General features: G+C 38.3%; 1 protein-coding gene across 2 annotated transcripts in view; it reads right to left on the bottom strand.

Moving 5' to 3' along the window:
- Window positions 1-17,766, bottom strand: part of MAP7 (microtubule associated protein 7) — a 161,377-nt gene that overhangs the window by 16,608 nt on the left and 127,003 nt on the right. For both annotated transcript variants that reach the window (XM_068550958.1, XM_068550959.1), the window contains exons 6-8: window positions 15,539-15,649; window positions 9,954-10,067; window positions 5,018-5,145 (exon numbers count right to left, since the gene is read on the bottom strand). In XM_068550958.1, coding sequence (XP_068407059.1) covers window positions 5,018-5,145; window positions 9,954-10,067; window positions 15,539-15,649 — 353 coding nt within the window. The remainder of the gene's footprint in view (window positions 1-5,017; window positions 5,146-9,953; window positions 10,068-15,538; window positions 15,650-17,766) is intronic.

The raw sequence follows: 17,766 nt of genomic DNA, 5'->3' as shown, positions 1-17,766 counted from the left end.
CCCCAAACCAAAACACAAACAAAAACAAACGAAAAGACAATGCACAGGGCAAGGGAGAAAGTACTCATTCCAAGTATCTGAAACACGGCCAACAATGTTCTGGGATGGGAACAGATGCTGGCTGGAGGGACCTGCGTGGATGCCTGTCAGTCCTTCACTCTGTGGGATCCTTGCAGGAAAGCAGCCTGAGGGTGCTAGGGAAGGGGCAGAACAACACCTAGCCTCAGGGCCAATAAGCTGGCGTGTACCTTCTTTTCTTTCCTTTTCTGCCTGGCTCAAGCATCACCCCCCTTCTTTCTTCCATCCCCTTTTGTTCCCTTCAGCATCTCTTCTAATTGCTTCTAGTTTCCTTAGTAGCATCCTAGTTGATGGACTGGGCTATAGGTGGGGGAAAAACATCTCAGTGTCAAATATTACTCAATGTCTCCCCAGAATTTCTAAATAAAACAAATGAAGGATGAGGCAGGAAAGAGCCTCACAGGGTGTGTGCCACCTCTATATCACTTGCAGCTGCATGACCACCCTTTGCCCCCGTCTCTGGTAGGAGAAGGCAGGAGGCAGGGTACTGGAGAACAGCTGCAGCGCTTGGGTAGCAGAAACAGCAGCCACCATATGGAACCCTCTTGACAGGTGTACAGGATGGCAATTACGCCTCTGGCAGATCAAGTCCCCAGAGTGGAACGTACAGGGCTCTTCCCGAGGGAGGCTGGGGTTAAGCACCTTGAGTTGCTTTTCTTTCTTTTTCTCAAAACATTTTAATTTGGCTAAAGTCAGATCAAGGAGAGACCTGAATGGGAAAATAAGTCAGGAAAGGTAATTTGTGATGTGGAGGATTTGGGGACTAATGTCATCATCTACGCCTTGATAAGACAGGCATCTGGGAATAAATCTACATTAAAGTGTATAATCCTCAGACTCTTCTTTTTGTTAAAGTGCCACTGAACCAATTCTTTCTTTCTTAAAACTGACCTCCCTTTAATCACCTTTAGGGAGTAGGGGGAACAGGGTGGAGCAGTTTGGAAAAATGCTCAGTATTTGACATAACACCCTCCCAGGCAGGTAGATAGATGCTTTTACCCTCTTAGTTCTTTCAAATGTCTTTCCACTGGTCTTGGACCCAATCACCTATTTGAGTTCCACACATGTAAAGATGCTCCTGATTCTCATCCTGATCTAACAGCCAGTGGTCTGTACAATAATCTTTCCTGTTAACACGTTCCACAAGGCTAAGGTGGAACACACACAGTAAGCCCATGTCAGTGGTCTAGGCAACTTACCAGCAGGACAAAGACTTTAGTTTTACAACTAGAGTTAGGTTTAGAATACAAATAACCCACAAGAGAGACAATATAAACAGATATTCAAAGGCAGCACTGTACAAGAGAACAGTGATGATAGAAATGTTCTGCATCTACACTGTCCAAAATGGTAGCCACTAGCCACATCTGGCTATTTGAATTTAGACCTAAATTAATTAAAACTAAATGTTAAGTTTAGTCTCACAAAACATATTTCAAGTGCTCAATAGCAGGCAGTTGAATTTAGACCTAAGTTAATTAAAATTTAATAAAATTGAAAAAGGAAATTAAGAAAACAATCCCATTTACAACAGCATCAAAAAAAGAATAAAATACTTAGGAATAAACTTAACCAAGGAGGTGGGAGACTTCTACGGTGAAAACTAGAAGGCATTGCTGAAAGAGATTAAAGAAGACACGAATAAATGGGAAGACATCTTAAGTTCACAGAATGGAAGGCTTGTTATTGCTAAGATGTCAATACTATCCCAAACAATCTACAGAATCAATGCAATCCCTATCAAAAGCCAACATCATTTTTTGCAGAAATAGAAAACTCCATCCTAAACTCATATGGAACCTCAAGGGACCCTGAATAAACAATCTTGAAAAAGAAGAACAAAGTTGGAGGTCTCAAACTCCCTGACTTCAGAACATATTACAAATCTATGGTAATCAAAACAGTATGGTACTGGCATAAAGACAGACATATAGACCAATGAAACAGAATAGAGCATCCAGAAATAAACCCTTGTGTATATGGTCAAAGGATCCTTGACAAGAGTGCCAACACCATTCAATGGGGAAAAGACAGCCTTTTCAACAAATGGTGCTGGGAAACTGGATATCCACATGCAAAAGAATGTAGTTGGACCCTTACCTTACACCATATACAAAAATGAACTCAAAATGATTAAAGACCTAAATGCAAGACTTCAAATTATAAAATTCCCAGAAGAAAATGGGAAGCATCATGATACTGGATTTGGTAATAATTTCTTGGATATGACACCAAAAGCACATGCAATGAAAGCAAAAATAAACAAATGGGACTTCAAACTTAAAAACTCCTATGCATCAAAGGGTATAATCAACAGAGTAAGAAGGCGACCTACAGAATGAGAGAAAATATTTGCAAATCATATATCTGATAAGGGATTAATATCCATAATGTATAAATAACTCCAACAACAAAAATTAAAAATAAGATTAAAAAACTAAAGATTAAAAAATGGGCAAAGGACTTGATTAGATATTTCTCCAAAGATGATATACAAATGGCCAACAAACTTATAGAAAGATGCTCAACATCACTGATGATTAGAGAAATGCAAATCAAAACCATAATGAGGTATCATCTCACACCTATCAGGCTGCTATTTAAAAAACAAACAAAAAAAACAAAATGAAAAAACAAGTATTGGTGAGGATGTGAAAAAACTGGAAGACCTTGTACCCTGTTGGTTGGAATGTAAGTAAAAGGGTATTGTCACTTTGGAAAACCGTATAGCAGTTATTCAAAAAATTAAAAATAAAATTACCATAAGATCCAACAATTGGGTATATATCCAAAAGAACTGAAGGCAGGATCTTGAAGAGATATCTTCACACCCATGTTTGTAGCAATGCTATTCACAACAGCCAAAAGGAAGAAGCAACTCAAATGTCCATCAACAGATGAACAGATTAACAAAATGTGGTGCGTCTATACATGTATACATGTATGTGTGTGTATATATACACATACAGAAATATATATGTATAGACACACATCCACAACGGAGTATTACTAGCCTTAAAGAGAACAGAAATCCTGTCACATGCTACAACGTGGGAGGACAGACCTTAAGGACATTATGCTAAGTGAAATAAGCCAGTCACAAAAAGACAAATACTGTATGATTTCATTTGTATGAGGTATCTAATGTAGTCAAATTCATAGGAACAGAAAGTAAAATGGTGGTTGCCTGGAGCTGGGGGAGGAGGATGGAACGTTGTTGTTTAGTGGGTATAGTTTCAGTTTTGCAAGATTTAAAAAGTTCTAGAGATTGGTTGCACAACAATGTGAATACACTTAATACTCCTGAACTGCACACTTAAAAACAGTTAAGATGGTATATTTTGTCATATGTTTTTTGTCACAATTAAAAATTGCTTAAAAGAAAATTAAATTTCAAATTTGATCCGTCAGTCTCATTTGCCACATTTTCAAGTGCTCAGCTGAATTCCACAGTGCAGCTCTGGAGTATAAATGATTTGTGAGTCGTTTTCTGGCAGTAGGTATTTGCCTAAATATTTAATTGCAAAGAAGTGAAAAGGCAGCCAATAGATCAAATACAGAAAGAAGGCACTAAAAAGACAAAAACAAAACCGGTGAGAAAATATAGGTTTTGGATCGTATGATGACAAATCCCTCTCATTTAATCTGTTGGCCAAGGATCAGCTCTCACCTTTCCCTCCTGGAGTGTTAATTTTTGTTTTTATCCGTAACAAGGTATTCTTTTCTTTGGTACATGCTTTTCTCTACCCAATAAGTATCCAATGTTTGGGGCCAAAACTGTTCTGCAGAACTATTGCTATTTGTCCACAGCTAGGATCTCTGAGGCACCAAAGTGCTAATGATGGAAGACTTCCCAGACCTCAAAGGTAGTTTCACTTCTGGCTTGAAGGGCTGGAGGTCTGACTCAATCATGAATTAAACGTTGACTCCTGAAAGCCTGAAGGGCTTGCAAGAAAACTGCCTGTAGGCAAAGCCATCAAGCTCTCACAACCCTTGAATTATCCTCAAAGGTCTAAGCAAAATCCTTTTAGGTGTTCATCAGCTTTATAAATCTGAATTGCTCTGAGAAGTTAGGATTGAAAAAAATTGTTCCAGCCTTTCATGGGTCATGCTATTGCCATGAGAGAGGGGCAACGAGATCTTCTGGTGGACTGGGGAGTCCTTTAAGACTAAAGTACAACGTCTGAAGACCACAGAACAATGTCTATACATTTCAATGGCTACCAAATAACACACAGTTTAAATAAAACAAAGAAGAAGAAAGATTCTTGGAGACATACAAGTGACCTCATTGCATTTATAGCATGGTGAAAATAAATGTTAGTTCAGCCACCTTGTCAGAAACAACAGGTACAAATTATATTCTTCACTTGCAAACTGTGAGTCTATAACACAGCCCAACAGCCTTTCAAGAATTACTTAGTGAATAACTAGTGTTTTCAATACTTTGTCACTATATTTTAAGACCTGGGCCTTGACACGGATTAGCTAAACAGACAAAAATTCTTTATCTTGCTCTTTAGTGAACCACATTTAGAGTTCAGCCAGCTTCTGGACAGGGTTGGAATAAAATGCAAAGGCAGCAGTCCAGGCCCATTTCCCCTTCAAAGGTTTTCTTACTTTCAAAAATAAAGTATGTTGGCATTGCACTTATTTGTATGGAGGCACCCATATGGAAGTTCAGCCACTCAGACATGCTTGAACAAAGAACAATTTTCATCTTCAAATTCAGATTTTCAGGGGGGGGGGAGCAGAATCCCCAAGTGGGGAGGAAGTGTCAGGACGGCACCACTCAGCCAGCCAGATTCAAGACTGGTGGGACGGATGGGAGGACGGATGTCACCATCGCCTGGCTTACATCCTCACTGCACCTCGAGGCGGTGTCCGCTACGCACAGAAACAGTGCAGACTCGCCAGGCTGCTCCCAACAGCTACTCACCGCTGTGCCGTGAACAGTCCTCCTTCGCGTGGAGCCCTCCGGTGGTGTTACAAAGAATTTTGGTCGCTCCATCGGATTTCTAGAGTGTGCAGCTTTGTAGGGCATGATGTTGATGGGGCTGCAAGATGCTGAACGAGGACACATGGGGATAACTAGGGTGCAGGTGATTGTTTTACACACAAGAGTGCCAGAGGAGCAGTAGAAGGAAAGCCAAAAGCAGGATCAGGAAAAGGAGCAAAGCGGAGATAGAGAGAAAAGTGGGGAGAAGATGTTATTACCTAAAGGTGTCCAGAACCATCACACTCAACTCTCCTCACGGTCCTATTAGTTTACAGTGTGTCCAAAAGGAGGGCATGTCCAAAGGAAAAATCTGGAATATATAAACTATTTGGCTATTCAAATACTTATTAAAGATATAGATGTAAGCCAATAATTACAGAGAGCAATGGTCTTATAGTCCCATAAACAGATGGTTCTGGTAAAATGCTACATTAGTGACAGATAATTTTAAGATAAGGATTGTTTATAATTAGATTTTTCCTAATAGCTTTAAGATGGAACAAACGGTGGAAAGACAGCAAGTGAGCAAGCAGGCAAGCAAGATACACTGCAATTATTTGGGGAGTAAAATTCAACAACCACTGGGGAAAAAAAGCAACTGAATTTTTAAAATGTTACATGACCAAGTCTTATCAGGTATTAAGACTTGTTACAAGAATAACTAATAATTACCAGAAAAAAAAATTCTGTAAATGTTTTATCTACTTAAAGGCAAATCAAATGCATGCTTCTGGGCTTTCCCCAAAAGCCAAGGCATTTGATGGTTCATAACAAGCAGCAGAACGTATGGGGAAACGGGATGTCATCATTTAAAACGGTGAAGGGAACATAAATACGTTAGAATTGCCAAAAATAAAGTTGAATCACGAACAGCTGTTGCAGTTTTACTCAGGATGGAAATATTTTTTTGAAAACCACGTAGCTTCTGACCATTCACCTTCAAAGGAACATTATCATTAATCAAGTGATTCTGAGTAACAGTGGGTTTAAAGAAATTCACAGGACACTGCGTAGGTATCAAACATGTGGGTACTAATGTTCCAAGGTTCATTTTCAGATCTCATCCAGAAATCTTGTTTTCCAGCAAAAAATAAGACAATTAAACATGACTACTGAGGGGAATGATATGTATTTGGACCACGTTATAAAATGACTTTACCCAACCCTAGCCATTGTAGCAACCCTTTAAAGAGACTGTTACGTCAACTGAATATAATAGTATTAGTAAATTAAAAACTCAAAAGTTAACAGGACAAATTCAAGGTAATCTCAATTTCAGAATTATAGTTAAAAATTTTTAAGTGCTTTTTTGGTTTAGTCTATAGACAGAAAGTCCATCAGATTGCATCTTTATTCCTGTGTTCTCTTTCATTAAATGCCTTGCAGTATCTTCTGGTTATCACTGAATGGTCAAGGCGGTGAATCGATTGGAGACTGCACTCTCTTCTCTCATCATCTGAAAACAGAACCCTTATTTCTTGGATAAGGTGAAACACTTTGCATTCCCTCAGTTCTCCTTAAAAGGTATATGTCTTACTTCCAAACTGACATAAAGCTTTACCTCAGACCTTAATCGTGAAGGAAGTTTCCTTTGTGCTGTGAAGAAGGAGACCCTCTCCTCATTTGGCTTATTGTGATCACAGGGAAAACTGTCTGAAAACAACCTTTTCTCAAGTGCCACAACAAAGCATTTGCCCTTCCCAGACAAAGAAAGAATTCATTAAAGCAAACCTCTTCCAAGCCAATCAAATGCCTTTAAGGAAGAACATCCTGGCACAAGGCACTTCTGTGGGATTAATGACTAAGAGAGGCACACACAGCCCAGGGCACAGCCAGAGGCCATTAACTGCCCAAGGATCAAGAAACCCTAGATGACAGCCCTGCTCTGAGGCCATGGGTCTGACACTGAAAAAGGAATGAAGCACAGAAATATGATTTCTCTTCCCTCTAGTGGAAAGTAATAATTTCAGGGGTATCTGTGGAGCACTTCCTTGGAGCACTTCCTGAGACCACCGTGGACGTAAACCAATCTCATCATGCCTCTGGTTCATTCTTTATTACGGTGCTGAGTTCATGTGAAGGAAAGGAAAAAAACATCCTTAAACCTACCTAATGTAGTCCATACAAAAATCCTCAAATTTAATTCTTCAAGAAACATCGTCTGGCTAATTCTAAGGATACTACATTTCATGGGATTCATCGCCGTTCTTAACAGCAACTACGGAAAAACCTGAAACCTTTAAATCAATTATTCTAATAATCTTGCCCTTCTGAAGAAACAGGAAGAGCAATATATGATTGTTGTTGTTTTTTTCCCTCCTAGAGTGCCCTCCATATCCCAAAGTAGTTTTATTAAACATAAAATTTCTTTTATGGAAATGTCTTTGAGAAAGCCTTCCACAATATCTGTATTCCTTTCTACTCTTGGTAGCAAGAGTGCATTAATTTAACGTACTCAGGATTTTCTATGTGAAATAATGGCTGCAGAGAAAAGATAATGCAGTTCTAATGCACTCTAGTGGCTAGAGTGCAGCAGAGAGAATAATTACATAGTAGAATAATAACAACATTTATTGACTGCCTACTACGTGCAGGTACTATTCGAAACATTTTACATGTGTTAACTCATTTAATCCTGAGTTCTAATAATCACATGTATCTTGAATGTATTTTTAAAAATGGGCAAGAAAAAAATCAACCCAAAGCAGTGGTCACAATGAAACATATGAGACTCTGATTTCCAATTTTCAACTGCTCTTATTACTTGTTCTGGGAATTTGCAATCACCAAACACCCTAGGAGTAAGGATGGCTGTTTTGATCTGCTACTGTAACCCTGGCTCTGGATGTAGACCATCCTCTCGCCAATGGCAACTGGATATGAGGTAAACTCAAGGGACGACACTAAAATGGGAAGACAAGAAAAAATAATCAAGGAGAGCAGATGGAAAAATAAAAGTGATGGGAAAAACGTTTTTGAGGAGGTAAGTGTAAGAGACGTTTACATGAATAATTTCAAATGGAAATTTCTAAACATAACAGTTTTGGTTCATTAAACATAAGCTGTTATCAATGCAATAATAGGTAACAATGATCTAAGGAATGTATTAATAAAACAGGCAACTCAAGTAAAGGCTATGTATGCATTGCTTCACACTAAAATACATTACAAAAATGTATCAATTTGTGAAAAGGAGAATGGAAAAGTTGCAAAGTAAAGAAGAGCCAGTTAGCAGATTAAAAAGCACCTTGGTTGAGCATAACAACGAAGGAAGGTGGGAAGCTGGGCAAGTCGAATGGGTGGAAAATGAGGAAATGGTGTTGGAAGAGACTAGAGGAAGAGTGAAAGAATTGACAAGAGTTAGTGATGACAGAAATAGCAAAGAAAGACAATTTTTTAGCTGTGAGGCAGTCCTTTTGTATGAAACAACGTACAACGTGGAGGTTCAGAAGCATGAGAACCTTAAACTATTTAGATCCTATGAATTAGGACTGAAAAGCAGTTTTAAAGGTTTTTCAATTAGCTGGACATAAAGAAAAGCTTTCATGACATATGAAAGTACGACAAAATGGACATAAAAATAAAGTATCTTGAAATAAACTGTAGTTTTTCCTTCAGAAAAATCTCAGATGCAATGTGACAATTGACAGGAGAGTTACTTTATTGAAAACACAGATCCCTGTGGTCCAGCTAGTTGAACGCACAACGGTAGAGAGAGCATCACGAGGGTGCCGAGGATAGAAGCACGTTTAAGATTTAGTCCACCAGTTTTCTAAGTGCCTCTGATATAAGTCACTTATTGTCAATCTCTTGTTTTCCACAGGCAGGCGGTGGGAATGCCTGCACTTGCTTTCTTGACTGCCTCCCAGGGGTATTGTGAGAATTCGGGTTGATACTAGCTCATTGGGCACCACAGATGAAAAATATCATAAAACCACCAAGAATTATTATTAAAAAAGAGGGCTAGTGAACATGAAGAGGCTTGCAGAGGCAAAGCCTTTTTAAAGGGAGCTTTATGAAGAGGCTATGCAATTTCCCACGTGCCAAAGATGAGGGCTGGTTACATAGATACACCAATTGTGCCCAAAGATATCTGGGAAAGTCAAAATCAACTCACCATGAGAGAGACACTGCCAAAAGCCTAATATGTATTTTTCTTTCCAGAGTCTACATAGATGTAGACTCTATACTAACTTCTCATTAAACTAATTGGCTCATTCAGGGGTGTTTTATATTTCAAAAAAGTAGAGGAGTTATAACTAATTATAATAACTAGTACTTGGCACATTTTACATATTTTCAAAGTATGTAACAAATAAGAACACTGTAATTAGCCTTCTCCACAACTCTTTATAGAGTTTTCAAAGGGTACTATTCCTCGATTACATATAAAAGACTAGCCCAGGGAGGATAAGTGACTAGTCCACAGCTACATTATGAAACGCTATGCTTAAATCGGCTTGTGCTTTGAGTTTATCCCCAGGTCCACAAATTAGTATTAGATATTAAATTATTTCTACCTTTGATCATCTGCTCAGATGCAGGGGCAGAAAGAAAGGTGGGTAAGGGATAGGATTTTCTGGTAACACTATGAACAGACAGACGCCTCTGAAGCCATCTGATCACAGGGAGGGGCATCCTTTACCTGCCCGGCATCTGGTGTCCAGATAAGACGCTAAGACGGATGCTCAGAGGAAACAATACCAGGGGCATGAAACCAACACCAACAGACACATTTCCAACGCCATTCCACCGGGAGGAGGAGAAGCACACGATGGGAAAAATTGAGATGGGATTAGATGAAAATGGGCGGCTTAGAGATGCTTCTAAAGGAGGACTTTACCTCACAGAGAAAGTTGCACCTTGACAGTTTTACCTGTATCTCCAGACAAGGCAGCTGTGCTTTTACTTCTGGCCAGGAACGAATGTGTGGGCGTCAGCAATCTGTTAACCACGCTGCTCTCCCATGGGCTGAGCTGCAGGCGGCGAGCTAAACGTCACCACATAAGTGAGATGTTAGAAGCATTCTTTCCAGGGGCGAGGGGGTGCAAGGCATCGCCCCTATCGCTCCCACACGCCGGCCCTCCTCGAGAGAGACCTCGACAGAGACCAGGCTGTCCGGGGAGGGAGCTGGTGGAGAGTCAGGGCGGGAGGGACTCCGCTCAAAGGAGCAGCTATTCCATAAGGTGCCTCTCTTCAAGATGTTAAGTTTGTGGCAGGTTCTGTATTAGTTTTATGGACACAGATTTTGCTAACCACCCTCCTATGGATCCAACAGGTAACAAAACAGAAGAACCATTTCCAGCAGGTTTGGCATGTATCTCTGAGTCTGTCGAACCCATCTGCCCTCATCAGGACGGGCGGTGAGGAGACGGCACACACCTCAGCCAAAAGGCGTCCTAAGTACCCTGAATGTCAACTTCAACAAAGGCTTTGCCAGCTTAATGCAAGACTGGAAATATGTGAATAGAGAAAAGGTCTCCATTAAATTTTGCTACATCTCCATGAATTGCTACTTGGGCAACTGGGGGAAATTAGATATAATAAAATGAAAGAGGACTCATGCAAAGTTCTGTATAAGTTTTTCTTTTGACTTTCTCATTCAGCAAGCAAGTTCTTTCAGGTCCCTGGTTTGGCAACAACATAAAAATTCTGATGGAGGATAAGGGTAAAGCTGAAGATAAAATTAAGATAGAAAAGCCAAAATCCAATATAACCATAATGTCAGAAATTACTAGTGGGTGTGTGAAGAATCAAGAAAATAAATTTAAAATGATGCAATGAAGTGGAGTCCCAAATTGTACTGGGGCTTCGCAAGACCACTGTTAGGAAATGCATGCTAATTATAAATTAATTACTTCGCTCATACTGTTAGCTTCCAGTGATGGTCCATGAAAATATAGAAGCTACTTTCCAAAGATATCAGGAAAGAAGCTTGCAAAATCCTACAAATATCACTAAAATAAAGTGAGCATATACACTTGACCCTTGAACAATACAGGTTTGAACTGCGCAGCTCGACTTATATGTGGATTTTTCCACATTTTATATTTCCCAATAAATATACAGTTGGCCCTCGGTGTCCACGGATGCAGAACCCGCAGATGCGGAGGGCTCACTATGGAACTTGAGCATCTGAGGATTTGGGTATCTGCGGCGGCTCCTGGAACCAAGCCTCTGTGGATACTGAGGGAGGGCTGTATCTCTATTTTAGAATACACTTCCAAGTCGCTTATACAAGTCTTTCAAACTGTCTAAACCGGACAAGGCCACTTCTGTTCTGACCATAAACAGCAGGTGCAAGTCCTCTGGTCTCTGGAGCAACTGTCCTTATAATAATTTTTTATATATGTTATATTTTAAAGAAATGACTTCTGAATTCTAGGAAATTAGTTTTAGTTAATAGAAGCCATCCGATGTTAAAGGCTGTTGTAGAAAATATCTGCTCCTATTTGAAAGGAAGTACCAATCTCCAATAAGTACCTTAATTATCGGACTTTATTTTAAAAGAGTAGCTATTTTGATCAAGGTGCTGGTGAATTTAAGAATTAGTGAATTCTTTATTAGATTTTCTGTTTATTGGGAGAGTCTTCACGGTTAAATTAAATCTGCTGACAAATAAAAAGATCTGTTATAAAAACTATTGTAGTAGTTACACAGTTAGTAGAATGCACAGTAGGATAAGTGTTATTATAAACTATAGTATGGCAGTGTGTGTGTGTGTATGTGTATCAACAGCAGAATATAGGCTAACCTAAAATTAGAATACATTCAGAGAATTAAATCAGTGGGAAAAGTGATTAGGATTAAATTAAAATCTTCAACAGAATTGTATTTTCAGTAGATGATAAAGGGAAGAAGAAGTGAATGCTTCCTTTTCTTAGATAAACTCTGTAGGATGACTGGCTTAGAACTGCAGAGATGGTTTATCAATGAAAAGCCATGTCTTTTTTTCCCCTTGATTGAGAAGCTCAATTACTTTATTTCTGTTGTTCTTTAAGGCATCAACCAAAGAATCTGCCTCAAATGAAGATCATTAAACACCCTCTTTGACTGGTGTTTAAAGCAAATCCAAAGAGATTTGTTTTATAACTTTGGAACTGTGAATGAAAGATTTTGCGAGGAGAAACGTTTCCACTTCTACCACATTCATAACTATGCTCTAAGCAAGAGAGAAATAGATCTCTTCCGTAACTTTTTAGTAAAGGTTAGTACAGGAGAGTTACTTTATTTTTTTATTTTTATTTTTTTTAACCTAGAGGGGCCTGATCTTGAGATGATAAGCTCCCGAAGGAAAGGTATTAATTCTCATGAAACAACTATAGTATTGATCCTACTTAAGCACTTAAAATGAGATATTGACAATTCCCATAAAAGACCATCTGGTCCAAGGAGGCAACTAAACATTAGAGATATTTGTGCTACCCTGTTCCCTCACAAGCAGGAAATCACTATTCAGTTCCAGATGATGGGTGCCATGCAGAAATCAGGCAAGTGTTGCCACATCCTGACCTAAATGTTCTATGAAATCTTACATTTTTTAATATGATGGCAATTAATTAGATCTAAAACAGGAACAAAAAACCCCTGCTCCGGTCAAACAGAACACGTGGGCAGGATTCAGCTTTAGGTCCTCCACCATGTCCTCTAATCTAGATTCTGGGAAAAAAATGTATGAACTAATTTGCAGCAAAGAGTAGCCAATTTCCTTCTTACTTTTTTCAAATGCCCTATTCTTCTTCCTTGAGAAAAAAGCTGGTTAAGCAGGAAGTTTAAGATAATATGCAATACACATTTCTAATGCAAAAATTTCCAGAGGCAATATTCCCTCTGTTGCAGTGATTACAGAAATCTTTGGTAATCAGGGGTTTCCTTTAACTCGGGCATTTTATCAGTTTATGTGACACTATATTCAGGTGTGATGATCAAAATATTTAAAAACTGGTGGGGCAAGGCACCAGTAGAGCTCTACTAGTAGAGCTAGTAGATAACCCTCTGTAGGGCCTGGGGAAGCACAGCTCGGGGAAGTGGAGATTTACCAACTGGTATGGAAATATTCCAGCATTTTGAATAACCAGCAGAGCATTCCAGCTGAATGTCAACTTTAATAGTATCAGAGCTTCAATTTAATATCAGCTTTAAGGCCTGTGCTATAGGGCTGAGAAAGCTCAAACAATCTAGTAATGGTGTACACTCTCTATGAGCAGACTGTAAAAGCCTCTAATAATCTGACAAGAATGCTCTCTACTTTGATAATAAAGCATAATCCAATTAAAAAAATAGATAGCAGAAAAGAAATTATACTAACTAAATTACTTAAATCTCTAAATTAGAGAAGTGCAAATGCAGAAGATTTCTATTCTCATTAAAAGACAGAGCCCTCTCACTGTGCTAGGCTTCTGCCTAACTTAAAAAAAAAAAAAAAAAAATTGCTTCCTGGACCACATGGGAGCCCCTGGATGAAGCGGATCTTTCTTCCAGGCTGACCTCGTCAGTTAGACCAGAACTGGTTCACAGTTCTTTTGATAAGGGGGGAGGAGACATGGAACCCGTAAATTTAGTGCTCGCCCCCTTATCCTTTTAGTCCAGCTTAGCATTGGGTTTTATAGGCCTGCACCATGATTCAAGGGGCAATTTCCTGGCCCCAGCTATGAACTGCTTATTGAACTGCCCCTGACCCTTAACCTCACCCAAAGGAAGAGTGCGTGGAGTCAGGATTGATGTAAGGAAGGACATCCATGAAGGAGAGAACTACAAATGCAGCGCAGCAACAACGTGGGTTGGGGGCTGGTGATCTCTGTTCTAGTCCCTCTTCTCCAGCGATTAACTTGTAGGATATGAAGTCAGGCCCTTCACCTCTTAGGGACTCTATTACCCCAACTGAAGCAGATGAGCCAACCAACAAATTTTTCCCAGTTCTAAGATCCAATTACTTAAGAATATCCAATCAGATATTGTCATGCAGAGTCTACAAAACATCTTATTTCTAGTTGACACAGCACTGTCAATCCACAGAAGTGTGGATAGTACTCTGTTTGGTTTATTGCCCATCTGCCTACCCCCAACCTTGCCCCAGTTTCGGCTATGGGATTGTAGGAGGCAATAAGCCAAGGTTTAACTGAAAACTTCCGTGAGTCCCAGTTATAGTTTGTCTTAGACCCACGTTCACAAAAATATAAAATTCAAGTGCTAAGTGACCAATTCCAAAGAAAAGATGAACACACAACTGTTAAGAACAGCATGCTGTATTTTCCGTTATTTTAAGGGAATTGGTTTGAAAATAAAGGCTACTTATGAAAGGAACTTCAATTCATAATACTTTTCTCTAACATATAAAAGACCATTAATTTGACTACATGTCTAATATCAATGATTTAGGCAAACTAGGTTAAAAAAAATGATTTAGGTTAAAAGGCAAGAATAGGCAGTTGTTCATTTACTGCTTTAAGAGATTAATTACAACATCAACGCATTATATTGTACATAACAATGACACCATAACTTTTATACAATACAAAATATACAAATACACATACACACATATAGAACATGCACACATTACATTCTTTTTAAAGACTATAAACACTTCAAAACCAATCAGTTTCTTAATAAAGCACTCAAAGTAACCACAGTTTGTTACTTTCAAAGAGTATGTGTTTTTATATTGCACAATAATTCTTTGGTTTTTTTAAATTTAAAATCATTTTAGTTATGTAAAACAAGTAGCTTATCTTAAAAGCTTGATTTTTCATTCTATGATACATAAATATATAAAATAAAACTTTCATATTATAAGTAACTCAACATTCATGTACTGTAAATCCATGGGATGAATAAAACTCAAAATTCAAATAAAATGTTAATTGGAGGACTATGAATATTGAAATTTTTAGGAGGCTTAAATAATGATATTCTTGAAGTTAGGCCAAATCCCTTTAAATGAATGGACACCAGAAAACCAGTCACGCACACACAAGAAATGCAGTAAGAAAGGTTTGGTTAAAGGAGAAATAAATTAGCAAAATGAAATCTATCAACATGAATCATTTAAAAAGGTCTTTTAGAAAGTTAAAGCCTGGAATTCCCCAAGTACAGATGAAAAGTCAAAGAAAATCTGATTGAAGTGAAATAAATGTTCATAACAAAGATTATTTGCATGTTGGTAGATAAGTGGGTGATTTCTGGAGCTGTAAACTCATGTACTAAAAACTTGAGAGAAGCACCGCTTTCATCACTGCTAAATGCAATCATTCAGCCAAGTTCTAAAATGAGAACCGTTCTTGTCGCAAGGAAAATGCTGCTCAGACGTTTATTGCTTTTTTACTCGGAAGTTTTTTTCTTCCTATTTAAGAAACGTAGGGAAAGCAACTTCAGATGCTTATTTTTATCTGTAAACATCCAGAAAAAAAAAAGCATTAAGGAAATAACAGAACACTTTTTTTGTTTTCCTTTTGACTGTACCTCTATCTGGAGAATTTAGTAAAGTTGCAGATGAAGAGGAGAGCCGCTTGCTAATGACGGGATCAACATGTTTCGAAAGATTCATGGTGGAAACTGACCGCCTGTCTGGATCTAAAACAAATGGAGATAATGCTAATTGACAGCCAGCATGCAGGATTGCAATTTCCTAGTTCACTGATGGCAGGAAAAACTAGGATTGGATGCTTTCAGCTCTATGACTAGATCTTTACTATAGCACAGTTTTCTAAGTGGACATTTTAAAGGTAACTTAAAGGCTAGAAATGATACTCATTTTTCTTATAGGAAAATAAAAATATAAAATAACTATTCAGCTCACCAGTTAGTCAGCTAGGGAAATTCAAGCATATTGTTCTAATACAGCAAATGTAGGAAGACCAAAGGAAAGGCAGCGGAGGGCAACGAACATAATGGAAGGGGACCGTGGAGCAAAAAAGGGCCCATAAAAGTGAACGCCTTCATAATTTCCCAAAGTGTGAACAATGGGGTAGTAATAGTGCTGGTAAGCTAGAATGCAAACACTAGAATCAAAAGAACACCAGGTTCTGTGCGTCTGCTGATACCTTTGCTTGTAGAGTCATTTTACCCAGGGCATTAAAGTTCATTATAGAAAAACAGATTAAAAAGAAAGAAAAAGAAGCACTTTAGGTGTGGAAAGGATGGCCCCCAGAGCACTTCTTTTTTAAAAGTATACTCATAACCACACCTCTGTGCCTATAACACAGAGTTTAGTGTGGTTTACAGATGTAGAATCAGCCCACAAACTTGCCTAACAAAACTGGCGGCAATGCAAAGAAAATCAGAATTCTTTCTCTTTAAGTTTATTAATAATATTCTTATTGCTGTTGGATAATTTTAGGGTAATTCTTAAAGTTCAAGTCAGAAGAGAAATAATAGCTGTATAAAAGGCAAAAATCAGCTCTGATAGTTTGCTCTCTGTACAGTGGAACTAAGCTATAACCACACTCACTAGCGTAAATCACGTTCCCTGAATAAAACTGCGTATAAGGAAAAGTCTAAAAATCTCATCATTATATTTATGTAGGATGCAGGGAGTTTTTCTGACCTATAATAGCCAAAGTTAAAGGGGTTTTGCCATATTTCATTTTATTTTCTATGGTTAGCTTCTTCTAAAACCGAAAACAAAACAAAATATTCCTTGTGAGAGAGGCCTTCAAACCCCGTTCCCACTGGTCTAACTAACCCTGGTGGTAAAAATGTTAAAATTTCCCCCACAGAATAACCATTTTGGGCCATTATTTACAGTGTGCAGGGGATAAGCAAGTCTTCCACCAACATCAGACATTCCTGTCTTCTACAGGGACTCATCTTTATGGTTGAAGCAATTTAATTAAAAAATTTTTTATTTATTGACGTATCCTTGACTTACATGAAGCAATTTAATTATTAAAAGGAAAATAACCAAACATCATTTCTGTTGACTCAAATTTACACTTAACTGATGGGCTCTTAGGGCAATCCTAACAAAGGAAAGATTTAGGGTAAAATGTCAAAAGGAACATCTTAATGATAAAATGTGAGGTTCAAGGGCACAAGGAAGGAAAATGAAAGTCATTTCCAGGAGCTCTTATAGCAATACATTTTCTGATATTGCTTTATATGTTAAGCTTCAGTTGGGGGGAAACTGTGTCTACATGCAGGCCTATCATGCATCATTAAAATTATGGAGATATAATATGTATTTATATTACTTAACATATAAGAATTTTTAATCTTTTTCTTTTCCTCTCTGAACAAAACACAGATCCACAAAAGGATTTATGAAGAATCGGTTTAAAACGTATAAAATTTTACAAAGCAGTGCGAGCTGATGTGGGAGCAGTGAGACAACACACTGATTTAATCTGGATTAAATTCAACTTCTAGGATTTGTTTGTTGTACCTACCACAAGTTGGGCATTGCTGTGAAGTAAGGGGTACTCAAAATGAGCGAGACCTGGTCACTGCTCTCAAGATCTCAGCAGATCATTCCGACCTTTGAGAATTTTGGCAAATTCCCATTATTTTCAAACTACTCTGTTCCAGTATAAGAGCAATTTTCTCTAATTCACAAACCTTATAAAAAAGGATTTTATCCAACAGCTCACAAATACAACGCTGGTTTCTCTTGCTCTGAGTGGCAATAACAAAGGTCATATATTGAACTGAGTGTGGAAGCAAGAAGTAAAGCTAAGTAACTTGAGTTCCCC

The sequence above is a fragment of the Eschrichtius robustus genome, chromosome 9 (genome assembly GCF_028021215.1).
Source record: "Eschrichtius robustus isolate mEscRob2 chromosome 9, mEscRob2.pri, whole genome shotgun sequence".
NCBI lineage: Eukaryota > Metazoa > Chordata > Mammalia > Artiodactyla > Eschrichtiidae > Eschrichtius > Eschrichtius robustus.
The sequence above is the reverse complement of the archived record's forward strand: the minus strand, read 5'-3'. Positions and strand labels throughout refer to the sequence as shown.